Source organism: Filobasidium floriforme, assembly GCF_021052385.1.
Source record: "Filobasidium floriforme strain CBS 6241 chromosome Unknown HD553scaffold_22, whole genome shotgun sequence".
Taxonomy (NCBI): domain Eukaryota; kingdom Fungi; phylum Basidiomycota; class Tremellomycetes; order Filobasidiales; family Filobasidiaceae; genus Filobasidium; species Filobasidium floriforme.
Genome location: NW_025763643.1, coordinates 444,231 through 470,972, shown reverse-complemented (window position 1 = coordinate 470,972; position 26,742 = coordinate 444,231). Strand labels below are relative to the sequence as shown.

General features: G+C 52.3%; 10 protein-coding genes across 10 annotated transcripts; 3 read left to right on the top strand and 7 right to left on the bottom strand.

Moving 5' to 3' along the window:
• Positions 1-267: 267 nt before the first annotated feature.
• On the bottom strand, positions 268-3,121 carry HD553DRAFT_317664 (glucose-6-phosphate 1-dehydrogenase-like protein). The gene is made up of 10 exons (XM_046180774.1): positions 2,813-3,121; positions 2,623-2,657; positions 2,270-2,479; positions 2,128-2,196; positions 1,826-2,056; positions 1,550-1,724; positions 1,395-1,471; positions 805-1,312; positions 674-719; positions 268-584 (listed from the first exon to the last, which is right to left on the bottom strand). The coding sequence occupies exons 1-10, from the start codon at positions 3,102-3,104 to the stop codon at positions 461-463; spliced, it is 1,767 nt and encodes a 588-aa protein (XP_046033936.1). The 5' UTR covers positions 3,105-3,121; the 3' UTR covers positions 268-460.
• A 149-nt stretch (positions 3,122-3,270) lies between these two features.
• On the bottom strand, positions 3,271-5,490 carry HD553DRAFT_317662 (Mob1/phocein). Its single transcript, XM_046180773.1, has 9 exons — positions 5,374-5,490; positions 5,119-5,126; positions 4,719-4,880; positions 4,495-4,562; positions 4,297-4,355; positions 4,118-4,218; positions 3,871-3,990; positions 3,738-3,784; positions 3,271-3,667 (listed from the first exon to the last, which is right to left on the bottom strand). Exons 1-9 carry the CDS (start codon positions 5,391-5,393, stop codon positions 3,593-3,595), a joined length of 660 nt encoding a protein of 219 aa, XP_046033935.1. The 5' UTR covers positions 5,394-5,490; the 3' UTR covers positions 3,271-3,592.
• A 250-nt stretch (positions 5,491-5,740) lies between these two features.
• Positions 5,741-7,313, top strand: HD553DRAFT_317659 (protein-L-isoaspartate O-methyltransferase). Its single transcript, XM_046180772.1, has 7 exons — positions 5,741-5,805; positions 5,897-5,950; positions 6,025-6,092; positions 6,219-6,340; positions 6,467-6,721; positions 6,859-7,043; positions 7,153-7,313. The coding sequence occupies exons 1-7, from the start codon at positions 5,770-5,772 to the stop codon at positions 7,192-7,194; spliced, it is 762 nt and encodes a 253-aa protein (XP_046033934.1). The 5' UTR covers positions 5,741-5,769; the 3' UTR covers positions 7,195-7,313.
• On the bottom strand, positions 7,314-9,739 carry HD553DRAFT_337010 (uncharacterized protein). The gene is made up of 6 exons (XM_046182256.1): positions 9,273-9,739; positions 8,588-9,178; positions 8,250-8,488; positions 7,930-8,165; positions 7,677-7,842; positions 7,314-7,576 (listed from the first exon to the last, which is right to left on the bottom strand). The coding sequence occupies exons 1-6, from the start codon at positions 9,409-9,411 to the stop codon at positions 7,451-7,453; spliced, it is 1,497 nt and encodes a 498-aa protein (XP_046033933.1). The 5' UTR covers positions 9,412-9,739; the 3' UTR covers positions 7,314-7,450.
• Positions 9,740-10,195: 456 nt separating this feature from the next.
• Positions 10,196-11,760, bottom strand: HD553DRAFT_362269 (glycoside hydrolase superfamily; the record flags this gene model as incomplete). The annotated part of the gene is made up of 6 exons (XM_046183989.1): positions 10,196-10,483; positions 10,567-10,906; positions 10,950-11,029; positions 11,090-11,269; positions 11,330-11,395; positions 11,467-11,760. 6 exons carry the CDS (start codon positions 11,758-11,760, stop codon positions 10,196-10,198), a joined length of 1,248 nt encoding a protein of 415 aa, XP_046033932.1.
• Positions 11,761-12,855: 1,095 nt separating this feature from the next.
• HD553DRAFT_352279 (NAD-binding Rossmann fold oxidoreductase family protein) lies at positions 12,856-14,466 on the top strand. Its single transcript, XM_046183682.1, has 4 exons — positions 12,856-13,060; positions 13,192-13,627; positions 13,736-13,840; positions 13,919-14,466. The coding sequence occupies exons 1-4, from the start codon at positions 13,008-13,010 to the stop codon at positions 14,360-14,362; spliced, it is 1,038 nt and encodes a 345-aa protein (XP_046033931.1). The 5' UTR covers positions 12,856-13,007; the 3' UTR covers positions 14,363-14,466.
• Positions 14,467-14,696: 230 nt separating this feature from the next.
• HD553DRAFT_317651 (cystathionine beta-synthase) lies at positions 14,697-16,949 on the top strand. The gene is made up of 7 exons (XM_046180771.1): positions 14,697-14,896; positions 14,982-15,281; positions 15,399-15,508; positions 15,669-16,123; positions 16,250-16,351; positions 16,420-16,579; positions 16,682-16,949. The coding sequence occupies exons 1-7, from the start codon at positions 14,779-14,781 to the stop codon at positions 16,868-16,870; spliced, it is 1,434 nt and encodes a 477-aa protein (XP_046033930.1). The 5' UTR covers positions 14,697-14,778; the 3' UTR covers positions 16,871-16,949.
• On the bottom strand, positions 16,950-18,414 carry HD553DRAFT_317650 (Rpp14/Pop5 family-domain-containing protein). The gene is made up of 4 exons (XM_046180770.1): positions 18,337-18,414; positions 17,867-18,269; positions 17,585-17,722; positions 16,950-17,463 (listed from the first exon to the last, which is right to left on the bottom strand). The coding sequence occupies exons 1-4, from the start codon at positions 18,349-18,351 to the stop codon at positions 17,243-17,245; spliced, it is 777 nt and encodes a 258-aa protein (XP_046033929.1). The 5' UTR covers positions 18,352-18,414; the 3' UTR covers positions 16,950-17,242.
• A 3,295-nt stretch (positions 18,415-21,709) lies between these two features.
• Positions 21,710-23,452, bottom strand: HD553DRAFT_122279 (uncharacterized protein). Its single transcript, XM_046176511.1, has 3 exons — positions 23,318-23,452; positions 23,143-23,254; positions 21,710-23,072 (listed from the first exon to the last, which is right to left on the bottom strand). The coding sequence occupies exons 2-3, from the start codon at positions 23,234-23,236 to the stop codon at positions 21,946-21,948; spliced, it is 1,221 nt and encodes a 406-aa protein (XP_046033928.1). The 5' UTR covers positions 23,237-23,254; positions 23,318-23,452; the 3' UTR covers positions 21,710-21,945.
• A 741-nt stretch (positions 23,453-24,193) lies between these two features.
• On the bottom strand, positions 24,194-26,700 carry HD553DRAFT_352275 (general substrate transporter). Its single transcript, XM_046183681.1, has 6 exons — positions 26,274-26,700; positions 25,832-26,180; positions 24,752-25,768; positions 24,641-24,648; positions 24,556-24,572; positions 24,194-24,488 (listed from the first exon to the last, which is right to left on the bottom strand). The coding sequence occupies exons 1-6, from the start codon at positions 26,395-26,397 to the stop codon at positions 24,360-24,362; spliced, it is 1,644 nt and encodes a 547-aa protein (XP_046033927.1). The 5' UTR covers positions 26,398-26,700; the 3' UTR covers positions 24,194-24,359.
• Between the last annotated feature and the right edge of the window lie 42 nt (positions 26,701-26,742).

Sequence of the window (26,742 nt, the reverse complement as noted above, 5' to 3'; positions counted from 1 at the left end):
CGACCAGGGTGGTTAGATCGTCAACGGAAAATTGCATCAGAATCACCAGGTCATCCGAGACCAACTGGAACACTTGGCTATGCTGCTCATCGTTCCACCGGTCACCTACCCCATGACACCTCTGCCAGGCGCCCTATCTCAAGGAACCTCTATCCCTAAACAATCCTACGAGAAAATTCGGCGGGACTTTGGAAGGACGCGGCGGGATGAGGCGGGGGGAAAGGAAGGGGCTACTACTACGGGCTGGGAGGCCATAGACCTCTCAATCCCGCACTGAATATACCTCCATCTCCTCTTTTCTTACAAATATCACTTTCATTGACTCGAACTTTCCGTTTGACAAGGCAAATTTGCTTCCTTTACTTGTTTCACGTTTCACCATATCCACCCTACGCATTTCTCGGCCATTCTCCATCTCCGTAGGACTCTTCTCGGCGACCCACATCGACGTTCCCTCCGCTCACTGCAACCCGGCCTGGTACCCCAACTTTTCCTCAAACTTCTTGAACCCCTCGGGTCCTTCTGAACCATACTCGTAAGGTTCGGGCTTGGGACCGGCTTCGGACTCGATGTGTTTGAGGAACCTGAATTGTGATTCGGGGCAGTACCGAGGGGATTAGTTTACAGCTTGAAGAACGACATGATAGCTAGGGAAAAGAAAGTGGGTGCTCACGGAGTAAAGATCCTCCAAGCTTCGTAGAGCTCGTCTTCCCTGACGACTGATCATAGTCAAACCCAAAGCCTCGATCAGTCATCGTCTCTGAATACCTCACGAAACCCAACCTTCCTCAAGATCAAACTTACAGTTCTCTTCTCGTCCCCTGATAGCCTCGCCGATGACAACGGCGTACGGATCCAAACTCTTCCCCTCCTTCTGCGCTTCTTCCGAATCCCAATCGAGTACGACCTTGCTCCTCGTCGGTCCTCCCACGAAACCCGGTTTCCTGGAATTGATACTGAAATACACCTTCTTGGTCTCGAACAGCTCAAAGACCAGGGCCGAAGGTTTCGTCCCCTCATACAGGGGCGTAAACCCGCTGTCCTCGTGCGGTTTCAGGTGCACGATGACGCGCATGATATCCTCTTCGATCGCCTTGGCGCTCTTCAAGATCCAGGGGACTCCTTGCCATCGCTCATTGTCGATCTTCAGGACCATCTCGGCAAAGGTAGCCGTCTTGCTCTCCTTGTTCTCCACAGACTCGTCCTCGGTGTACCCAGGCTTCTTGCCGTCCTTGGATTTGGTGTATTGACCGAGGATGTAGGAGGACTCGTCCTTGGGGTCGACGGCGGCGATCGATTTGAGAACCTTGACCTATAACGAGTAAGATGCGAGATTCAGCGAAATTGCCGTCTTACATACCCACATTGATGTATGGAGCGAGAACCGGACTGACCTTTTCGTCACGCAACTCGTCGCCATCGAGCGAATCAGGTCGGTCCATCGCCAGCATAGTCATGACCTGCATGAAATCTGCTCACAGACCTCCACGATCAGCCTCCTACCTCCCGCTTATCATCCCTTGACCGCAGCTGAAACCCCGTGACTCACGGTTCTGCAGGACGTCCCTCACAATCCCAAACTCGTCAAAGTAACCTCCTCGTCCCTCACACCCGAACGACTCTTTGAGCTCGATCATGACCGCCTGAACGTGGTTCTTGTTCAGTAGGCTGTGAGGCGAGAACGGGCTCGGTTGAGCAAAGATCAGGTAGGGGAGTTGTTTAATCTGACAACAGCATTGTTTCAGACATCAAGAAGGTATCGTCAGCAACCAGACCCTCGAAAATGATCATGCCAGCGCCCGTGCGGGATCTCTAACCGACTCACCGTCTCGATCGCAGCGAAATGATCCACTCGGTAAATCTCCTTCTGCTCCCACCCAGCTTCGGCGATATCCTTCATCATCTTCTGACAAGACTCCGAGTCTTTGCCAAACGGTTTCTCAATGACCAGCCTGGAGGAGAGCGTCTTGGTGTTGGCCTTGTTATCAGAGTTCGGCTTGTTGTTCTTGGCGAGCATCTGAGCGAGGGAGGTGAATTGCGAGGGGGGGACGGCGAGCTGTGGGGTGATTTTACCGTCAAGGTCAGAGAATAGATCTGCCAATCCGAGATCGAGTCATGCAGACTCACATAGTACAGCCTGTGCGATTCTCCATCAAACTCGTCGCCCGCAATCGTCTGCAACTCATTCTCCAAATTCTGCCAGTAAGTAATAACTCGATGAACATAAGCAATCCGCCCACCTGGACCCTTCGATCCACGTCAAACTCACCTGGAATGCCTCGTCCTCATCATAAGCCCCCCTGACATACTTGGCCAACTTTTTAAACTCTTCGACCTTCTTCTCGTCCTCCCCCTCGAGACCACCAGCGACCTGTTCCATGAACTTATCATTGTCCATGTCGGACCGGGCGTACCCGATGATCTTGGTCTTGCTGGGAAGGAGGTCGAGTTTGAAGAGTTGGAAGAGCGAGGGGAAGGTCTGTTTGTTGGGTCACCCCAAGTAGATAGGAAAGGATATATTCGGGTCAGTATGGTCGAACGAACATTGGCAGGGGGAGAGCGAGGTTGTCGAGGGGATGATCATAGTAGTTGGCGAACTCAGGGGGTAGAGAGCGCACTGACCATCTTCTTAGCGAGATCTCCCGAAGCTCCAAAGACTGTCTCGATAAAGCATCATCAAGAACCACGAAATGAAAGGCCTCACGTTGAACATCAGCCTTATGCTCCTGATACTGATGCCAAATTCGATTTGGGACACCCTTGCATCGCATCCAAACATCGCAAGCGGGAAAAACGGAAACCAGCAACTTACCGACGATGAAACATTTCTCCTTGATCTCCCTCTGAGCCTTCGAATCCTTCTGGTTATCATTTGCAGACATGTCGCTCAGATATTTCTTGTCAAAAGAGCTGACGTTGAATCGTTGGTATGGGTTGTTTCGAGGAGAAGACAAAGGCCTAGATGCGAAAGGTCTCGGTTGCGACGGTCGAGCTATCGCTTTGCGTGCAAAAGGAATAGATGAACGGAAAAACGTCCGACTAGTAGTAAAAGCGCGAATGTGTAGGCGTTGTCGAGGTATAGGACGGAGGACTATCGATACCATCGATGTAACCTTTGCAGCAGCACTACTCGGGAAGGCCAACATCGTCGTCGTCGTCGTCGTCAGCTTGCAGGCTCTTCCCCTTTCCCCGGTTATGACTAACGTGAAGTTGCTTCCGAAAGATGACATCATACCTTAATCGGAATCGAATCTCACCACCCGTTTCACGCAGTTGTGAAACCGGTGAACGAATACAGTATGTCCCCCGGAGATCCTCAATTACCATGTGCGACCATCGGGCACCCCGTACAAGAGCCAAGAAAAATCAACCCTCGATCGATCAAGCCAATCGACATCAGGGTGTAAACGTGATCATATACACGGGCCAGCAAGCATCGTCGAGGTGGGTCGTCATACACGCAGAACAATCAAGATACACGAAAGAAGAACGTCGCGGTCGTCAAGACAGACAGAACAAGAGGGAGCCGTGTGATGGCGAGAGGCAGGGGAGAGATGTCGAAAAAAAAGTCCCATCCATGGCTCTGGAGGTCCTACTTGTACTCTCCGGCGATGGTATCGTTAAACTCGGCCAACGGGATCATGTCCCTCTTCTCTACCAGGTTGAACTATCGAGAATTACCAGGGATCCGTTACGTCAGTGGAGACGCCAGGAATCGAGATCGTCCGGCAACTCACCTCGGTGACAAACAGATAAAAGTGTCGGTAATTCGTGTTCAAATGCGCTATTCCCGAACGTTCAGAGCGAGCATCAGCCTTCGAACCCGGCCAAACACGATATCCAGACTTCGACTTCGCGAAAAAAACTCACCCTCGATCCCGAGCGCGCAGATCTGATCGAAATGCTCGTAATAGATGTGAGCGTACACCCGGAACAACCTCCTCAGGATCGTCTTGCACGTCGAGAGGAAGTTTTTCGGGAACGGGACGCCTGGTGAGGGTACAACATCACGAGCAGTTCAACGTGTCAGCCAGGAAGCGTCGGCAGAGGTTCAGTAGTGAAGGTGGAAGCGTAGTGTAGTCGTTGGGATGGGTGTGAAAGGGATGCTGCAACTCACCGATCTTCTGAGGAAACAACTTCTCATCGTCCAACTGGTTCTGAACCCAGCTCATCAACGCCTCGACATACAGCGGGGCCGAGAGCGCCGTAGGTTTCTTACTGCGGGGACGATGAGAGAAAATCCGTTCAGACCTGGAATTAATCGCTGATAAAATCTGGGAGCAGGATGAGACTCACTAGGTAACCCCGTCTTCCCACAAAAACTCGTACTTGGTCCCGGCGTTCATCATCGGACACTATATAACGCACCCATCGAATCGAATTCCATCAAACATTGATATCCGAGTCAGCGAGTCACATCCAGCAAAGACAAGAGCCCGACCAGCCGCAAAGGAAGGAAACACCCCGGGCTCAGTCTGGTTCAAAGGGACTCACCCGTGTGGGATTACAAAACTCGGTGACGGTCCCGTAAAGCATGTTCAGGTGGTTGAAAAAGTCGACGACTGTCGAAAGAGATGCCCACGAAGTCCGTCGAAGGCAAGAAGGAAGGAAGGCGATTTGATCAGCCTTGGCTGCAACCCCACAAACCCCCAGACCCTCCTTTCGCTCTCAAAACCCCTACATGCAATTTCTCCAGCCCAAGAATGAACGGGACTTACCATGCACAGCCACCCACTCGCAAACCTCTTCCCCCTCAGGAAGTACCACCGCATTCCTCAAATTCCCACTCCCTAGGGTCTGTTCGGCGTATTTCCTCAGTTGGTATTGTTTGGTACCCTGGGTTAAGGAGGCGGAGGAAGGGGTCGGGCGGGGTTTGAAGGCTGTTGTATGATCGTTTTTGGTTGGGGATCGTAAAGGTTTCCAGGAGAGGGTGAGGTAGGAGGATTGAGGTGAGAGGGAAGTTTGTTTGGGTTTCGATGGTGGGTTGATTGCAAAAGAACAGGCAATCATTTCGAGTTCGTTGACGAGATCGGACATGTAAACCAAAGTAGGATAATGTGACTGGTCAGCGGTCTTTGTTTAGGGTGATAGGAACAGCATAAAAGAGGAAGGACTGACTTCGGCTCCTGTTCGTTTGGTTTGATCAAATCGATTCGATAGATCCGACGCAGATTTCGTTTTCCCCGTTGAACATTTCGCCAAAGCCAGTCCAAGCAATGATTTGATCCAGCACGACAAGGCGATATTATCCATTGCATGATCGGAGACGACGATGTTGTGAAAGGGCGCCCGCGATTCAAGGTAAAAGCAGCAAGATGTCGATTCTGATCAGCTATCGTTCCCGGCCGAGTCTATCGAGAGGAATGTACTTGCATAGCGAATATGGACGTCATCTTGTTGACCTTTGTAAATGTTATGTACCGATGTTTGGTAGCGATGTCAAATTGCAAATTGCGATAGCTGGAAGATATCTGAATGGTTGGGATATGGTGATCAATCGATCAAAAGAGAGGTCGACAACATCAACAACAAACGATCAGCAAGTAGCCCGAGGGGGAATGGCAATAAACATTAGAATGTCCGCGGTACACAGAAGTTGCTTAGGGGAAGACATGTAATCACGTGACCGCCTTCGTCTTCGGACTTGCCCGATGACCGAGGGACGATGATGCTATATGCTGATCATTAAGCGATTCATCGTCCTATTCTACCATCGTCCATCGGACTATCAAGAAGGACATGCCTTTGTTTCGAACACTGCGATCGATCATGGCCTGGCATTGCACGGGTAAAACAAACGCAGAGGTATGACCATTCTTTCATGGCTGCCCTTTGCATCGCCTTCCCGATATCCTCCGCTAACGTCACACCTCTTCCTATCGTCTCGCTCACGCAGCTTATCGACAACCTAGTCACATCCGGTATCGCTCGACCAGGCCGGATAGCCGAGGCACGAGACCTCTATCTGGTATTTTATCCTGAGCACGGTAGGTTGACGATGATATCGAACTGTTCAACATACAGGCGATGAAAGCGACCGACAGAAGATATTACGTACCGGACAAACCTACCGCCTACGAAGATTCCCCACAGTGAGCTTCTCGTGCTCTCTCTTACTCCTTCACATCTTATCTCATCTTCTCGACCTTTTTTCATACGTCCCATCTCATACTGAACCCACCGCCCGCCAAAATCGATATTCTGCTTCGGTGAATAAGACCGATTGGATTCGGAGCTACCATCTCCGCCCCGCACATGCACGCCTACGCACTCAACTCGCTCGAAGATTATTTAGGGGAAGGTACGAGGGTTCTAGATGTAGGTTGTGGGAGCGGGTATCGTAAGTTCTTCTTTCCCCTCCATCTTCTCCAGATGAGAGCTGAACAAAGCTTATGGCACAACCTCGATGGCTGACATCGATAATCGTATCGTACTATATCGATTTGCGGTGCACTAAAAAATGTAGTGACGGCGGTCATGCACAGGCTCGTCGGACCAACAGGTCTGATCATCGGGATCGACCACCTCCCAGGGCTTGTCGAGATGAGCAAGAACAACCTAGCTACCGATGGCGTATCTGTATCTTCAGCAGAACAACAAGAGATGGGAGCGAAAACGAAAACGAAAACGAAATCGGGGGATGCAGATGGAGGGAAGGTCTCGGGAGAGACGGGGGTGAAGATAGTGTTGGGCGATGGGAGGGAAGGGTATGCGCCTCTCGGTCAGTTTCGTCCTCTTCTCGACCCTTTCGGTATCGTCCCAACCTGATTCATTCCCTTTCCGTTTGCGCTTACTATCGCCATTACCATCGCCGTCACATACCCTTCATCCCCCTTTGGCTACGATGCACCGAAACAGCTCCGTACAAGGCCATCCACGTAGGAGCCGCCTCGCCTACCATCCCTCCCGCACTATTAGCACAACTAGATAGCCCGGGGAGGATGTTCATACCCGTCGGCCCGGCAGGGGGTAAACAGGTGATCAAGGTCGTCACCAAGGATGCGGAGGGAGAAGTACGGGTGCAGGATGTTATGGATGTCAGGGTGAGTCTAGAGGCTTGTTAAAAGGGGAAACGGGAGGGTGAAGTAAGCGGGGAAAGAAAGAGGCTGACGCGACGGAAGATTTTGGTTTTGGATTGGATCGGGAGGTCAGTATGTACCCCTGACGGACGCTCGCAAGCAATGGAGCGGATGAGCACATGCCTGCCACGAATCATTAATCTACCTTCCGGTAGAGGTACAAGATTCACAATACAATGTATCCCATTTCCGTCGTACATGAGATTCAAGACACAAAGTATTTCATTTGAATTGTACATTCTAATATACATTTCGACCTTGACGATGATCTGGCGTACTCAGTACGACTCTAAAAGGCTTCCGGATTCCCGTCCCATCGATGAGTCTTCCGATTCCATCGACATCGATCCTGCACCGAGGCGCGCTTCAATCTAGGCGAAATAATCGTCCTCGCTGAGCTCTTTACTGCTCCACATGATGCCCGTACCGAGATCGTCTTGGTTGTAAATAGGATCCCCGATGCCAAACTTGCCATCCCGCTGATAAATCGAGAGGTCCTGCGAACCCATCATGATATTCGCATGTCAGCATACATAACTTTTGACACACAAGCGAATCCCGCGTTAAGGCAAAAGCGGGTGGAGTGTCATTACTCACTCGACCGAGAGAAACCTTGATCCCATAAGCTGGAGGTTTGTAATCCTTCAACTCGACCGGGGTTTGTGAAGCTAATGAGACGTTTTCTTCGGCCTTGATGAGGGAGAGGACGTTTTCCGCGGCCATGTCGGCCTGCCAGTACGCCGTGTGGCCCGCGTTGAGTGCGCTATCGACGTCAACAAGGTCATATCATAGTAGTGAGAATTAGTAAAGTTGAGCAAACCGAGGATATGCAAGGCCGGACGTAACGTACCCGAAAGCGTCGGCGCAGTCTCCCGTCACGAACACCCTCTCGTTCAACACCTCGAAATCCTCATTCTTCAGCTCGTTCGGTCCATCCACCTTCGGATCCGGTCGAACGGCTTCGGGCTTGAGGGTGGAGAGTTGCAGGTACCGGTTGACGTAGGCGAGGCTGTTGGTAGGGTTGATCGCCGAGGGGTAGGTCTTTTGGATGTAGGACGTGTTGGGGGATTGACCTGTACACCAGAGCTGTGGCAAGATTCCGAGAGGTTACATCGGGGTCAGTGAGAAAATTTCCAGGCTGAACTTCCTTGCGCCTGACCCGTCGCTTACGATCAGATCCGCCTCGACCTCCCTCCCATCCGTCGTCCTAACCTTCCCACCTTCAGTCTTGTTGATAAACGACCCATCGACCCTCGAGCCCAAGATGACCTCGATCCCAAACTCTTCCATCCGCTTCATAGCGGCTTCATGCAGGGCGATGTCGAACCGATTGAGGAGGTTCGGACGTGAGTGGAGGAGGGTGACTTTCTTGGTCTGACCGTGGGTGGCGATGATATCCGTGGCCATCTCTACCGGAAGCGAAGGATCATGACCACGGGGCAAGACACGACGATGTAAGCCGGTTGAGGTGTGCTGAGAGATCGACCGCAGTAAACGCTACTACTTACGGACACCCAAAGCACCACCTCCAACGACCAAAATCCTCTCCACCTCCTCGATCCTCCTCTGCGCCGCCCTCATCCAACTAACCCCCTCCTTCTTCGTCCCCGTACATTCCGTCGTCTCCACAACCCCCCTCCCTCCCTTATCCCCAACCGGCGTCTTGTTGATCTCATGAGCCTCCCCAGCCTCTGTACGGGTAGCGATAAGGTTCTGCAAGCTAGCGGGTTCGTGTGAGAATATGGTAGATTGGTGCGTCCAGACGTTGATAGGTGAGGGGTATTTAGCACCGAGTGCGTAGATACAATAATCGAACGAGAGGGTCTCTTCCGGCCCTTCATGTAGTTCCTCGGGAGCCTCATCCTCTTTCTTCTCTTCCTTCGTATTGACGCCGTTCAGCAGGATCTTCTTGGGGACGAAAGGCGTATACCTGACCTCCCTCTCCCCCAACCCGGTGACGGTCCCGTGGATCAACTGATGTCGCCCCACATGCGCCTTTTGGGCTTCGTCAAGCCCTCGAGTGAACATGGTCGTAAACGGGATAAAGACCTTTTGTTCGTGCCCTGGGAGGATGGACACTCGGGGGAAGGCGTAGATGTCTACAAGTATAGTATCACGGTATATTTGGGATCGTCGTGATGCCGTTAGATCAATCGCATTCGACCTGAGAAGAATATGATGACGGCGACTCACGGCAGAAATGTGTACTCCGGTCGATAACGACGATCCTCCAATTCAAGGGCAGTGACTTGGCGAGGACTTCGACGGAACGGTTTCCAGCGTAGGCAGATCCCAGGACGAGGACCGTCTTGAGCGGGGCAGGGACGGGCATGGCGTCGAGTTGGTAACTTGCGTATGTGTTATTGATGTTGTGATTTGCAGGACGGTACGTCTAGGGTATACGGAAGATTGGTATCGACCTTCAAGGTGACGTTGGTATTGAATTGTGATCGTTGATCAGAGAAGAGGGTCGAAAAACGGGATGACCAGCGGCCAGCAGACAAGTTCGTCTTATATATCGATCCGCTGAACCTCGGTGATGCTCCTGAAAGTCTAGTACGGTGTTTCGCCCGAGGTCACACCCATCTTACCAAGCACTTGGCTTCTCGGAACGATGGATCGTGTCATGCCACGGCGTGAACCGGAGTCTAGGAGCCGCATGCTCGCATGTTGCATCCCCCCCCCTCGATTTTCCACCAGGCCGAAGCCAGGGAAGGGTTGTTTATCAGATAGCGAGCAGCACAGCGGAGAGATCCGGGCCGTAAACCCGAAAACGCTGATACGCGAGATATTACGGCAGAGTGGCTTGACATGGACCTGCAGCAGCTAGGCAGCGATGACCGACCACGTGATGTGCCAAGTCCCCGAAGGCCGAACGCCCTCGAAGCGAGTCCAAACCGTATTCGTCGTCTCACCCGAATGGTGGATCTGACGTTCGGGTCGTCTTTTGGTCTGTTTCACTTGTTGCGCTTAGTGACCAGGTCGGATCGCACGACGTCACACATAAGATACATATACGAAAACGATGATTTCAGGCGCTTGTATACACTCTTCAGAGTGGAAATCCAGTAGGAAACGTATGAGGGATACATGGAAAGACGTGTCGGCTACACGTTTCACTGCCCGTTTTTGCCCTTGCCCTTGCCTTTGCCGTTATCGTTCCCCTTGATATTGCCATTACCGTTACCCTTGCCCTTGTTCTCTCCGCTCTTCCCGTTGCTGAGTTCGATGCTGGATACCCCTTCCCTGACGACCTGCGAGTAATACTTTTCATAGGCAGGCAAGATGGTCGGCAACCAGATCGTGTCGTAGTAAGAAGGACCCCCGTCGGAAGCCTTGGACCCCGGTTCGAGGGACCCAAAGTTGTTGGTATAGTTGTTGCAGCAGGGCGAGTAGATGTTCCACTGACAAACCGACGCGGAGCGGGTAAGCTGGCCGGTCAGCAACCCGGCAGGGGATCGTACGCATCTGATCGTGAAGGACTGACCTTCGGCCCCGAAGCCCAAGCGGCCAACCCGATGTACTCGTCATGCCCCGCCACATAATCCACCGCCCCCTTCAACATCTCCGCACAGACCGTGGTATTACTCCCTCCAAACTCGCTGACGATCGCCTTCAACCCGTTATCCCTCAACCACTCTGTCAACGGTCCCATCGTACTATCAAACGTATTGACGCACTCCACATTCCCTCCGGAGAAATTGTAATCCAGGTACTCGTGGATGTCGATGGCGGTATTATTAATCGGGTCTCGGAGCTTGTTGAGGTAGTTGGCGGAGGGTTCGTCGTTTTGAGACGATTGGAGCCAGGAGTGTCCCCCCGTGTAGCTGTTCCCCGGGGCGGCGATGAGTTGGGTAGCCCCGGTCTTACGGATCGAGGTGATAGCCGCTTGATCGTTTAGAAGGACGAGAGAGGTGGGCATGTCGTGAGGTTCGTTCATCAGGCCGTAGCTAGAAGAGGATGAAATGCCGGAATGTACGGGTCGAGATGAGCTTCAAGTCGGAACATACCGGGAGAACAACGGGAAATTGGCTTATATCCCTCGGGTTGCCTTGCAAACGCCTAGCCATCTCACCCCAGAACGCTCCGAATTGCTCGGTCGTCGCCGCCTTAGGGTCGGAAGTATCACCAATGATCGGTCCGCTCATCGGTTGGGCAGAGGGATCGCCGTATCGCATATAGTTGTGGGGCTACCAGGATGCGAACGCTCAGTTCCGGCCATCTGAAGGGACAGGGGTCAAGGGACTCACATCGGTCATGACATAGGCACCCTTGTCGGTGATGTATTGAAGGGCTTCGTTGTAGAGTTGCCAATGCTATCGGGTTCGCTCAAACAAATCAGCGCTTTCAGATTGAGGAAGCTGTTAACATGTCTTCCGACACTCACGGTCTCGTTGAACTTGGGCCCCAGGCCATAACTCGGGGGACACATCCTCTCCACCAAGAAACTCAACCTAAACAGGTTGATCCCCTGTGAGATCTGGACGTCGATGGCGCTCTTGTTGATGAACTGATAGTCGTCGGGGAACCTGCCGGGCAACCCGAACCCAGGGTTTCCAGGCGAGTAGACACCAAACTCTCCGGAAGAGACGTTGATACCGACGTATTTCAGTCGGGCTTCGGTAGCCGGGATGAGACCCATGCTGAGGGCAAGCGAGATGAAGAGCTTCGAGACAAGCATGTTAGATCGTTGTTACAGTAGGTTATGGATTTGGGTGGCGGCGAGTTGCTGGACAATGAACCTTCGTCTTGTGTGACCCACGTTTGGGCTGCGCAACGGTTTCACTTATATACGCTACAACTGGGAATTTCGCGGAGAAACTTTTGATGAATTATCCACCTTGAGAAGACTTCGTACAGTATACCGATTTCCATCTTTGGAACACGGACAATTCTCCGGTCAGCCAGATCAAAGTTAGCGCCTCACCATCGGGATCAATCGTGCGATGGTAATAACGGGACGAAACACTCGATCGTCTGGCCTGGCCCTTAAAACGCTGTCACTGCTGCTTCATCCCCATACGATAGTCCAATTCGATGCGCTAGTACTGAAACTATTCAAGGACATCGAACCTCCGACAATTCACCGCTTCTTGGTTCGTCATATATCTGGTATAGGTGATCGCATACGGGTGTATGCGGCCGACCTCGACTCAAGTCGACGCAAAGCAAAAGGTTGGTCAGCTTCGAGACGGACCTCCTTTCTGTAGGAATCATTTCCCCGTTGACGGGCAACTGGAAGGCGTACTCTTTGATACAACAAGATCAAGGCGCTCCCCCTTGCAAAGAGAACGGTTTCGCTACGACAATTCTAGGAGTCCAGCGGGTGTCGGTATCGCAGGTAAGCGCCGGAACATAGATGCTCTCGAGCTCGTGAAACAAGTATCACCGTTCTCGTTCTCAATTCGACCCTGGGTCTTTCTTTCCAGCGATGTTAACCATACTGCGTAATGAGATCTGTAGGCGTCCAGTGTCTTTACCCCACTAGTCGCACAGGGACTGGATCTATAATATCCATCAGCGTCGTCAATGCTATCACTGGCATCTGACGATATCCATCGCCAGAAGCTAGAAGAATTGTTTCACTGCCTCTATCGATCTTCCATTTCCTATCCACTTCCACTACCAGCCTGCGCCTGGGCCGACGATGACGATCACGTGATGATGATATTACGTCACCATAAGCGTCGGGAACGACCGATGCTTCGTCGTCGATGCTGAGCGATCCATCCGGCCCCCGGAACATCTACTTGCTACTTGCTACATGCAACAGTTTACTACTTATGAGCTCTTGAGTGGGGATTTCGTCTTTGCAAGGAAGCTTGCATGTACGATAGATATCTTTGAAAAACAGAGACTTCGGAACTTACGACCGTACATATACATTGACGTAGACGCAAAACGAATCGGGGATCGACTATCAACAACATGACCACCAGCCGCAAGAAGAACGTCGCCCTCGTCGGGCTCTCCGCCAAGGGGTGAGAATCTCGAGCCGCTCTGTCGGTGAGATTCAAGGACTCACTCCGCTATTGCGCTGTGCATTTGATTATGGACGACGTGTTGCTGCCGTCGCTTGGTATTGTTCATACCGGTCTCCTTGAATTTCCAGTTCATGGGCATCCCAAGCGCATCTACCTTACTTCAAGGAATCCTCGCTGTTCAAGATCCATGCTCTACAAAACAGCTCAAAGTCGTCGGCTCTTGAGGCAGCCCAGACCTATTCGCTGGACGGGGTCGTCCCTTATGGAGATCCATCAGAGACCGCTTCCGACCCTGAAATCGACATCGTCGCCATCAGCGTCAAAGTCCCCATGCACAAGAGTCTCCTCCTTCCCGCTATCGACGCTGGCAAGGACGTCTTTTGCGAATGGCCGCTGGCAAGAAACTTGCAAGAGGCGAGGGAGATCGTCCAGCTCGCCAAGTCCAAGGGAGTCAAGACCGCCATCGGGTTGCAGGCTCGTCAAGATCCCGCTATCCTCAAAGCGAAGGAGATTGTCAGGTCCGGCCAGATCGGGGAGGTGATGGGTACCAATATGTTTGGGCACGTGAGTCCCAAGCTCCAGCCACTGGACTCTCGACCGTGCCACTTTGCTGACACTCCCCGCTCGCACGACCTCTTGCTCCGCTTTGCATCACGTTGAACACTGTGCCAGGGAGGAATCTTCACCCCTTCCATCCCTTCCATCAAAGAGGACGTCGCTTACTTGTCAGACATCGACAACGGCGCGAACCTGTTGACGATCCCATTCGGTCACGCCGTCGATGCGCTCTGCTGGGTCCTCGGAGAACTCAAAGACATATCGTCCATCCTCGTCAACCACCGTCCCTAACTTCAGGTCGTGGACGATGACGGGAAACCGACCAGGATCAGTCATAAAACGGCTCACGACTACATCACGGTGAACGCCCGGTTGATCGATAGCGGTGGTGTCGCCGACATCACCTACGCCCCCGGCAACTCTCTTACCGGCAAAGGTTTCTACTGGGAGATCACGGGTACCGAGGGTTCCCTCGTCCTCGAAGGTCCAATGGGCCACGTCCAGATCGCCCCTCCCACGCTCAAGATGGCCACCACCGCCGAACCCGAGCTGAAACTCGTCCCCCTTGCCCGAGCTTCGGATGCCACGTACGCGATCGGCAAGGCCTGGGACGCGTTCGCTGGGGTCGGTTTGGACGAGGGTCATACGGTGACCACGTTCGAGGACGCCTTGGTGAGACACGAGATGATCGACGCTATCTACAGGAGTGCAGAGTCGGGCCGTCGTGAGAATTACGTGTGAGGGCAGGAGAGGAAGCGGGGCTTGGGAGTCGATTTCGTGTGTAGACTTAGACATGTATTGTAGGGCAAATAATAGCTGTCTCATCACGGACATGTATGGTACCATGCGATGCAGCAAAACATGCTCAAACGAGCATCATATGGATCATCAGGCCATACCCTGTCGGACGGTCCGAAGCGTTTCGGGGCAATCACGTGATATTGATGGCGTCATCATCATCATCATCATCGGATCTGGCCGAAGCGCCCTTCCCCGTGAAACCCGAGCGAGATCAGCTGATGAGAGGCTGCGACTATACAAAGGGGGGGCGATGTCGTGGACTGGACAGACCATATGTAGGACCATGCAGACCATCAAATCTATCACCTGGGAATCCAATTCAGGACCAAGCCAGTCACGAGAGCAATATACATACGATGGACAGCAAACATCACTGGTCGGGCGTGCTCGATTCCGCTGCCGATGCCGTAGGCCACACCCCGTTGATCAACTTGCGTCGACTGGCACAGACTTGGGGCATCAAATGCAATATTCGTCAGTACAATCGTATATCCTGTCTCTCCCTACCTTCTATATCGATTCTGACGTTCGATTGGACGCCATATCGACAATACCGCAGTGGCCAAAGTCGAATTCTTCTCGGCCGGCGGGTCCATCAAAGACCGCATAGCCCTCCGTATGATCACCCACGCCGAACGCTCTGGCCTGCTGATCCCAGGGTACTCAGTCATCATCGAACCTACCTCGGGAAACACCGGGATAGGCCTGGCGCTCCTGGCCGGTCTGAAGGGGTATCGGTGTATAATCACCTTGCCAGCGAAGATGTCCAAGGAGAAAGAGGCGGTCTTGAGGAGTCTGGGTGCGGAGGTTGTTAGGACCCCGACTGAGGCCGGTTGGGACGATGAGACGAGTCATATACGTCAGTATACCCCTTCGACCACTTCCCGCTGTCTTCTTTCTGTGGCCTTTCCTTTCCTTCCGCTTTGCTGACTCAACTCATCGGTGATACAACATAAAAATTTCTTCGAACCTTTAGAGATCGCAAAGAGACTGGCCAAAGAGATCCCAGGCGGGATCATCCTCGATCAATATAACAACATCCAGAACCCGTTGGCTCATTACTATAGCACGTTCGGGGAGATCCAAGTGAGCCCCGTTCTATTCCTTAGCGTCTTTTTCCTTCGTTCTCGATCTTGTTCTTTATCGAATTGTATATTGAACTTCTCCCTTCCCTTTCATGTTCGACTTTTTCGATCACTTTACATCGCCATGGTTACTCTCACCGTCACCATGTCCCATCGAAAAGCAAGCGATCCATCCTCAAAAGATCCACGCCCTCATAGCCGGCGCAGGAACCGGAGGGACCATCACCGGTCTCTCCCGTGCTCTCCGGGATTCCGAACGGGGTCGATGGCCATTGTCAGAAGAAGAAGCCGAGAGGGAGGTTAGGAAGGTCGTCAGCGAGTTTGATAAGGAGAAAGACTTGCTCATGGACAGCGAGAGAGGGAGTGGGAGTGGGTCGGAGGGCGAGGGAGAGGTTGTCGAGCGCTCCCTGGGCGCTCAAGACGTGAAACCTTCAGTCGATCAAGCGATCAACGGGACTTTGAACGGACGCCACGAAAGCTCGCTGAAAGCGGACGAGGGGGAAGACGGCTTGATGAACAAGCTCGGGAGGGGGCAAGGAATTGTCGTCGGGGTAGATCCCCTTGGAAGCATCTTGGGTGGCGGGGAGGTCGGGCAGTATGTTATCGAAGGTATTGGGTGAGTCGCATGAATTTCGATCATAAATCAGATCCAAGTGGCAAATTCTCTCAATCGAATGCTGACGAGTTTCCTTCTGTATCTTGCTATGCCTGGGATGGTGAATGTCCCGTGGCGCGGGAATAGGTACGACTTTTTCCCAGAAGTCCTAGACCCTTCGTCGAGGTGTATCGATAAGTGGATCAAGACAACGGACGAGGAGGCGTACGAGATGGTCAGGACTGTCATGTGAATGCAGAAATGTTCTCGTTATCCCTTGTTTCGTCTTCCGCTGACCCAGGAATATCGAATCACAGGCGCACAGAATCACTCCTCATCGGCGGATCTTCCGGTTCAGCCCTCGCTGGACTGTTCAAATTCCTCACTCAGACCCGCGCTGGTAAAGAGTTGGCACAGACGGAAGGGAAGAACGTCGTCGTGATATTGCCGGATGGTATTAGGAATTACATCTCCAAGGTGAGCGTCTGGCCTTCGCGTTATGACACCGGGAAGAGGAAGTGCGATCGTCCCCACGAAGCAATGTTATGATAGCTGACTTGTCGCTCATCCAATGGACAGTCCTGGTTTCTTGACCCCGTCCTTGGAGTGCCACCGTCAGATCTGGGACAGAGTATCGAGAAGGTGCTCGGAAGGAAGATGGGGGATGCGTATCACGATCAGCCGGGACATGGAGAAGCGGAATCGGCGGTGAAGCAGGTCTCACGTGATCCATTCGGGGAGACGAGATCAGATAGCGATAGCGAGTAGACTATGTGTGTCGTATAGAATCTTGTTGTATTTGCATCATCGCATGGGCTTGTTGTTTAGCGAATACTGCACAGAGAATTTCGTCTGAGATGCCAACGCGGACGCCGACCCACGATCCTCTAACGAGGCCCAGAGCAACCATCGGCTCTTAGCCTGACAATCACAACATAGCTTTGGCTTCTGCTCAGCTACCAGTCTCGGCTAGACTTCTCGTATCGGCCATGTCAGTAGGATATTCGGACACTGCGGCATCGATCACGGGTCGAGGGCAGAGGAAAGACAGCACGACATTTCAAACGCCTTAGATTTCTCACTGCGTGTTTCCCATGTGAATTATGCGTGGAGGTAGAATCTTAGCATTCACAAGACCCCTCAGCTCTCGTCGACGGCCTTCAACGCCTTGATGACCTCCCCCCTCCTCTCCCTCCACGCTTCCGTCTCCCCCTGCCTGACTTTGGCTTCCCTAGTGCTTGATCCGGCCGTTTCGACACTGGATGTCGGTTCTGGGATGAAGGAGAGGGTATGGGCGAGGTAGTTGGCGATCAAGAGGGTTGTATAGGATTCCGCCCGTAGGTAGAGTTTCTTCAGGGTACCTATATGTCAATTTTGAGAGGTCGCGGAGAGACAAGAATATCAGCCCAGCACATCAAATTTCAATCGACCGGCCACTTTCATCTGCCGCCGGACCATCCAGTCTCGGCCTCAACTACTCACCAGAACACCCGATCACCCTCGGTACGACCCTGATTCCCTCCAACTCGTTGATGAACGATAATCCTCCCCATGCTATTCGGAAGTGATCTCTGGCCACTCGGAGGATGCATAGGGAGGTTGTTTGCGAGAAGTACCGAACTGTTCGAATTTGTAGGTTGTTGAAGAGTATCGTGAGGAACAGGGTAGGTAGGGTCACGGCGATGTACGTCGATAAAAGAGCAATGAAGTGTCAGCAAGGTATTCGCATGTACGTGAAGTCTGGCACCAGGAGCATCGCCATACCTGACAGGCTGTTCCCTACTTTTCCCCATCCAGCATCCCCGAATACATCCACTATGCTTCTCTTTAGAGCATGATATATCTGCTTCTCCGGTATCATCTTCCCCGGTGTCATCCCCATGGCCACTTCTTTGCCCTTTCCTGTCGAGTTGTTTGTAGCTGCTAATCGTTGTGCGGCAGGTGTCAGGAAGATGGGCTGATTCGGAGCCAAGAACGGGATGGTCGAGCTTGTAGGGTAACTCGGGCTGTCTTCATCTTCCTCATCATCCTCTTCGGTTGTGGGAACCTGTCCATCCGGTCCTCTTGTGAGCTCGAAGACAGGTAGATCTCTGGGTTCTTGTAGCTTGGAGCTTGATGGAGGACAATGCTGGTCAGGTTGGAAGAATTCGACCAGGAGCCATCGGTTCTGCGGGAGGACAATGTGATCGAAGTCAGGTCGACCTAGAGCTGCAACACGTCGGCTAGCAGCGAACCTTGAATCGGACCATGCTTGAACTATTTGAAAGTTGTTCAACAAGTTCTATGTCGAGCGATGAATGAAGACGGTCGAGTTGATAGGGTTAGGGTCAGTATGTGGAGTTCGACAACTTTTTGGCAGAGGTTCGGCGAAAAGCGAACAGGTCAACGAGGCCGGCCCTCGGCATCAGAAGTGAAATGGGTACCGTCGCGCAAACGTGTTTCATCGCACTGAATCGGATGGGCTTCGAACAGAGATCTCCAGCCCGTGAACCCATACTACTGTCATCGAAGAGGACCTTTTAAGAGATCGCCAAAGGAAGAGTAGAAAAAGGTCGTCTTGACGGGTAACTTGAAAAGTTGTGATCTTTGCGACGACGTTGATCTGTTTTGCAATGACTTTATGAATTCTACATCGCGAAGCACTATGTTTGCAAGTATCTCACCCATCCATTCTAGTCAGCCGATTCAGGTAGCGCAAAGAAACTCCATGCAATATGCAGCTGCCGGAATGATCGCTCATCATACACACTGTGACGGGGCTCCTTAGTATGGGGCGAGTACTTCCTGTCAGCCGGCATTGGCTCAAACCGATAAAGACAAAGGGGAGGTTGTCTCTGCCAATGATCAATGCCCGGTTCCAGGTACGACGGTGGGAATTAAGCGCTTGGCTGAGAGGATCGGAGCTTTCCTATACCGTCACCTTCCTTCAGTCTTGACGGAACGAAGCAGGCGAAACCTAGAAGCTGAACAGCCAATGCCATTCATACATACGTCCATGCTCTTTACAGGGTCCGACCTTGAACTGCCTGGCGCATCGATCAGCGAGTTTAAGCCCGGCCTGCGACAGGGCTCGGAGCCAAGAGATGTCACTGTATAGATGAGAGAGAGCTGGCCGTATCTGGACTTGGGATAGAAGGCATCTCGACACTGCGTTCCAAGGGATGACGCGCTCGAGTGGCGTTCTCGATATCTCCGTAAGTATGTTGTAGCGTGTCCTCACCGGCGCCGAAAATACGGTTTATGGCTGTCTCCTACCGTTCTGGCGTAGACATGATCATGTATGTTGACTCGTAAGGGAAGAGGCAACGGAGATTCTGAGTACAGGGGGGGCACTGGCCGGATAGTATTGAGTATCGTAGATATATATCGTCAGGGGATCGGGGATCGTTCAGTCTTCACGCGTAGAAAAGCAGCCGTCAACTGGTCATCCCTTGTCTATCTAGCAGTCTCTTCTAGTCCTTGACTGTTCATAATTGCGTATGGTATCGCATCTCCTTCTTCCTGCTTGAGCGATGTAAGATTCCGCTCATTCCTTCCGGACTTCGTTCAGCCGCTCTTTCCCCATGGTCGTCCTGTGGAAGCGATAGATTTTCTCAATGTCGGCCATCCATCGATTGAGCCACGGGTGAGGGGAGGATCTACCGCAGCACATCGCTTCCGAATCGAGCTTGACACTAAGATCGCAACTGAAAGGAAGGATATCGGCGAGCCAAGACGCCGTGTCCATGGCGCTAGGTGGAGCCGGTTCGTATTCCCAGTCGTGGGCATCTACGACAAGCATGACCGCCTGTCTCAAGTTGGGAGAAGCTTTGACTTCGTGTGATGCGCCGGATCTCGATGTGTAGGCCCAGTTATCAGGGAAATCCAAGCTGAAGGTGAACTTCGCCAAGTTTGGCAAAGTACACTTGAGGAATCGCTCGATTTCGACCGTATCCCTTCGCATGAGGGTAAGGTTGACAAGCGACGGCGGGAGAGTCTTGGCCACAGGCTCGATGTCATCCGAATACTCCCCGTAGGGTGTTCGTGAGATGTCAAGAGTCTGTAGCTGATTGATGTGCGGTCCCATCGTATTGACGAAAGCGAGATATGTCTCAGTGATGTCCATATCCATATCCATGTCCCAGAAAAGATCATAATATTCATCTTCCCTGTCGTCGCCCCAGTCGTACAACTTGAGGGAAGAGACGCCCGTTCCGATCTTCGTCATCAACCGTTTCAGTTGGCCTTTAGCTCTGCCTAACAATGCTGCGGGATGATAAACTTCCAGTTGAAGATTGGTCCATGCATTTTCGCTATTCCGTTCAAGAGAGTAGGTGCACTCATTGTCCAGATGCTTCCATTTTAGGCCTCGAATTCGAGGATAATCCGCAACTATTTTGGCGAAATTTGGCAAACGATCGGGACTGCAGAGGGTGTAGCCTACATCATCAACATCTCGCACAGCGTAGCGATAGTGTGCGAGACGGAGGACCTGTTTCAAAGATGGATTGGGCGGGGCTTCGAATACAGCGGGTTTGCAAGCCTTTCGTACGTGCTGCCCATCCATTGCAACGTTGCGATAGTACTGTGTCGGAACCGATCGATAGAGCTGCATGATCACGAGACCAATGTAGTCCTGGCTTAGAGTGAGGCAGTTGAAAAGCGTTCCCCGAGTGCAAAAGAAGAAAATGTTGTCGATGATTTCGAGGGGTAAGTTCGGCATGATCTTGGGATCGGATATCGTGTTGATAGATGCTGCAGCGAAATACATCAGATCAGGATGAGCGAGTGAAGATCCAGGAAGACAGTGCTCACAAATAGTAGGGCTGATAGGACTCTGTAAGTTCCCGGTCGGTTTGGCCGCGCCGGCTGGAGATTTGCTGTTGCCAATCATGCTTGCAATCGTGCTGTGGGCAGCCAAAGGAAGGTATAAGTCTCTAGCACCATAATAACATGATTTATCGACCTACCTCGAATCGGTATACGTTGTTCCTTCAGGTCTAGTTTGATCTAGCTTGAACTTGCCTTGAAGGATGTTCGATTGGTTGTGACGCCGCTTGATACCAATCCAAAGGACCCCTCTACAAGAGCATGAGGACGGCGTCAGAGCGAGATCGCTTCCTGGCCGCCGTGAGCAGAATACAGTGCTCACACTTGTAGGACCAGACAAACTATGTCTCAGAGCCCCTGTACTACTTACAGGCGCGGTTCTAGATCGATATTGCAGTTTAAAGGATGCAGTTCGGTGCTAAAGGCGGATTTTTTCTTTCCCGAATGTGATGGGGGGATCGTCAGGTGAAAGCTGCAAGCGGAACCACAGGTCAGCCAGGATCGAAAGAAAGATGAAGGAGCTTTGCTCACACTCTAGGTTTCTTCGATGCTTTTCGCCAGAGTTTGGGATATACAGGTGGTGCGTGCGTTTGAAGACCGGTCTCTGTGCTGTTGTCGATAAGAGATTGATGTTCCGTGATCAGCGACCGAGACGGTCAAGATGACCACGGGGATCTTCGATGGCGGGAAACTTACGATCAGACCAGCAAGCCAGAAGTAAGTATTGCGGTATGACTAGGTAGGGGAGATTCAAGCCGAACGGGTCGGAACGGTCAGGTATGAAGGTAGATGAATATCGAGTGATCATGCATCGCCAGCTGAAAGGACCCTAATAAGATCTCGGAAGCATATTGTAGTTCGTTCATTCGGAAGTATTTTGCTCCAAAGTGAAACACGTGTATACACAGACACAACGTCGCAGAGCCAAAGCCCCAAAGCATATTCCACTGATACTACATACGCTGGCCAGTCTTATCCAGAATCTACTGTTCATCTAAAGCCCACATCTCGTCAACATCTCCGCTCGAGACAGACTATCGAGCTGTACTTCGAGATTCCTCCCGCTCGAGCTGACGCTGTTCGAGATACCGTTCTTCTACTTGGCGCGACCAACCTTCTTCCCCGTTCGGGATGGCGGTCCTGCTCACGGCGAGTCTACATTGCGAAGGCAACGTCCTGGAAAGCCATAAGGCCATATCGCATGGATCGATGGCCTCAGGAGGTTCATCGAAATCGAAGTCATATTCAGCGAAGCCATCGAAGCGAACGCTTTGCAGACTGGTGCAGTTCGGTATGCGAGTTGCTTTCGGCTCCAGCCAGTCGAGGTCCTCCATAGAACTAGGTCTCAGCTCGAAGGTCAATTCTCGCAGGTGAGGTAGATCCCAGGAAAGCACGGCCTCGACGTTGTACGGCAACGCGTCTGGAAGATCTAGTTCCTCCAGTGTTTTTGGGAAAAGGTCTCGGTACCACTCGATAGGAGGTTCTCCCGTTTTTTCGTCCGGGGATATCGATAAAATCCGTAATTCTTGGCAATGCTTCGCCAATTTGAAGATGAAGTCGTCCAGTGCCTCATAGCCCTGGATAGGATCGTTATAGTCCAATCTCGACAGCGGGATTCCCAAAGTGGCAGTCAGTCTCCCTACGACGGAAGGACCATTGTTGTACGAAAACTCATCTGGCCCGGAAAGAATGAGTCGGAGATTCGACCATGACCCTTGATCTTCCGTTCGGACAGAGTAGTCATTCAAGCCTTCGGTCCACTCTAATTTTGAGAGGGCCGGAAATCGCTCCCGTAAAAGATCGAAGGCAGGCTGACCAGCAAAGCCGAAATCCTCATCCCTGTTGAACATTAGGGAACGGACTGCTCGCCGATAGGAATCCCGACGGATAGCAGCACCGGGACACCCTCGAAATTTGGTTTGCATCTGGAACAACGGGTTGCTGAGGGATCTCCATCCACCACCCTGTGGTCCCGGTTCATAGATCATGTCGTACGACTTGATCTTCCTGTATAGACGCTTGACGGCTAATTCGAAGTGCACTTGGCTTGTTTCCATGCATCTCCCCAGGGTCCCCTTGCTAGCGAAAGAGTAGATGTGGCTCATGATCTCATTCGGCAGTAGTTGTTCCGACTGATTAGCTGGGGGCAGAGTATACGGTGCTGTTCCAAGTCGCCACGGGCGGAGCCATTAACAATCGGCAGTCGGTACGAGTCATCCTTTCGAACTCACTCCCTTCTACATCGTCAATGTCGGCAAAGATAGGTGCGTAAACGGGTTCGATGACGGGTTTCGACTTGCCCTTCTTCTTGGCCTTGGGTGGCATTGTAATTTTGTTATTCTTCTGGCGCAGGAGCGTGCCTGGTTAGGCTGATACAATTTGATACGCACAACGAGTCGAACTCACTGGATGACAGGGAAGCAGTCGGCCCGGATTCAACGTTCTTTCTTCTTCTCCTCGATAATATCTACCGAGATCGTTCCGCTCTTCAAGTTGCAGCTTTCAGCATCTGTTGATGATGGGCTGATGGTGGGAACGGATGGCTGCAGAACCGATATAGGAGAGCGGAAAACGACATGTGTCGTAAGCGGGGAATATCCCGTCAATCAGGCAGAACACTGACGACAGGAGTGCTTACGGAGCTGAAGGCCACGTTTCCCGCTACACTCGATGGTCGGAAAGGTTCTCAGGCCTTTCAAGTGGAGGATGTTCTCGCAGCGGACAGAACGAGTATCGGTCCTGCTCAAAGGATCCAAAGGATCTGCAATCGACTGATCAACTTGATATCCTTCACGATCTAAGCTCTTACCCTCGACCTACTGACCTGCTTTTCGAGCTGAACCTCTCGGACACAGCAGGGATATCCGTACGGCGATCAGTCACCTAGGATAGGAAATCTTCTCGATCGCTTCGTGTGGGCAGGATGATGATGCTGGTTTTTCGATCCGTCGAATGGATACGAATACAGTCGATAGACTTGAAGTTGTCTTGAGGGCATGCGGTAATGTTCCTGGAGTTCTGGACACCCTTGTCGACTTTGTGAATTTGTGTAATGCATATAATGCGAGGTAGCGAGTGATCGAATGATGAGGGAACAAGAAGCAGCTAGCTTCGGGGTACAGCTTACGTAAACGCGTAACCTCGGCACTGCGGAAGCAGAAATGTGGGGGATCCGCGGTCAACACCTCGAATCGTTCTGGATCTTGGTTGAAACGAGTAATAATATGAAACGAGAAGCGAGAAGCGAGCATTGTTGAGTAGACAATTCAAGGCGGAAACCGTTTGGTGCAATCGATAAAATATGTGTAGATTGGCAATGTCGATTATACAAAGCGCTGTGTACAAGACCACCCACACCGCCTGCGTAAATCCCTGAGATGATTATAGTAACGCATATAGAACACGGTACCGTACCCGTAAACGTCTGTCTGACCCAGACATGAGACGTTTATCGGTCGACGTGCTGGTGCTCGGCGGCAAGCTCTCGCTTCTCGGACTCGACCTTGTCCGAGATGTCGTGCTGCTGGGCGAAGGTCGCGTGGGGCTTCCACTTGGAGGAGGTTCGAGGAGTGGTTTCCTGAAAAATCGTGTCAAGGTCAGTCAGGAGCTTCTCATTGAGCTGGAAAGACTAAAAAACGGCTTACACTAAGCATCTGGTCAACTGCGCATGTGGAAGAGAACAAGTTAGATTGTTGTAGACAGATTTTAGGATATAATAAAGGTACGAACCTTGCTCCCTGATCGACGAAAATGACAAGTCGCGCGAAAGAAAGGGCGGACAAGCGAGCAAACAGTCAGTAAATGCTTTAGCTATGCACGAGAGCTCCTTGCTATGCTCACAAAGTAAGACCCTTGGTCTCCGGGACCATGAAGTACGAGTAGACAAAGGCGCAAGCGCAGAGACCTCCCCAAACGAAGAAGACGGACGATCGGAGGTTACCCCTGTCGGCGTCGACCATGTAAGGGGTGATGACGGCGATGATGGTGTTCCAGAGCCAGTTGGAGGCGGTGGAAAGGGCGACACCTCGGGATCGGATGGGCAAGGGGAAGATCTCTCCGATCAAGACCCAGGCACCGGGACCCCAAGTGCTGGCAAAGAAGAAGATGAAGATGGCGATAAAGGCGACCTGGGCGTTGACGGCAGAGATGTTTCGGGCGACCATGATGGGGTCACCGTTGGCGTCGACACCGGTCTGGACGAGCTTGTTGAAACCGACGGTGACTCCGATGATGGCGACGAGGAACTGGCAGATCATCATGGCACCGGCACCGATGATCAAGAGCTTTCGTCGACCAAACTTCTCGACGGTGTAGAACGAGATCGGGGTGGAGCACACGTTGACAATGGTAAAGACCATCGAGATAATGAATGGGTCGTCGATGGCACCGGTCGACTGGAGGAAGGGAGTAGAGTAGTAGAAGATAAAGTTGACACCGGTCCACTGTTGCATCATCTGGAGCGAGGTTCCGAGGATGGTCTTTCGCAAGTTGGACGAGGGATCAAAGACGGATCCTCGGAAACAGGCGGCCCAGGTTCCGAACCAGGTGGTCGAGGGCATCATCGACCTCTCGTACTCGGCGTTGGCGACAATCTCGGCGAGCTCGGCCTCGACCAGAGCAGAGTTCTCATCCTGACCACGGAGACGAGCCAAGGTGTTTCGGGCTCGGGGAATGTTCTGCTTCTTGACAAAGTATCGAGGAGACTCGGGGAGGCAGAAGAGACCGAATCCGAGGATGGAACCCCAGGCGAATTGGATTCCGATGGGGATTCGGTAAGCGCCGTCGTCCGATCGGTCCTTGGTAAAGTTGACGACGATGGCGGCCAACATGATACCGATGGTGATCGCGAATTGGTATCTAAGAGAGAGGTGCGGGTTAGCCTCGAACGAGCAATAGACACAACAGCCAAGCGCGGCTCACCCGGAGACCAAAGCACCTCGAATCTTTCGGGGGCGAATTTCCGACATGTAGAGAATGATGATGGCAGAGACGAAACCGACACCGAGACCGGCGACGATACGACCGACGACGATGGCGGCGAGACCTTCGGCAGCGAACATTTGGATGACGACTCCGACGAGGTAGATGAGGCAACCCGAGATGATGGTGGGCCTTCGTCCGATCATGTCGGCAGCGTCACCAGCGATGAGGGCACCAAAGAAGGTACCGGCAGACAAGATCGAGACGATGAGCGAGGTCTTGGAAGCGCTGATCTTTTCGGCGCCGACACCCTCGATAGCATCGATGAAGACTCGGGAAGACAAGACTCCTACAAAGGGCGCGCATCAACAGTACCGGGAACGATGTCAGCGATGCGATTCGATGCGGTATAATCGATAGACGCGCGCGACAGGCGACTCACCGTTGATGTAACCAGAGTCATAACCGAAGAAGATACCTCCAAACGAGGCAAAGGCGCACATGAGGTAGGCCTTCAAGGTAACCGGCGCCTCGACGACGGCCGTGGTCCCGTCGATGGAAGACATGACGAGGGAGAGTAGTTGAGATGAGAGGGGGAAGGACTAGGTGGTTGTTGGTGGTTGTTGGTTAGAGTAGTGCGCCGAGGGAAGGAGGATGGGCGAAGAAGCTTGACAGAATAGAGCAAAGAGACGACGATCTGATCACGAGGACGACCAGGACGAGGCTGCTTATATATGTTTTGGGCCTTTGGCTAGCTGGTCGTCTGATTTGTTTGCGATCCTGCTCTTTTCGCCTTGCGATGGCTGTTTTGCCTCCCCGGGCTTCCCACTTTCGGTGGTCCCTTTGGCTTCCCTTTGGATCTGTCCAGGTGACCCGCGGGGACAGTTCCCCTTTCTGTCCCGCCGCGAGCG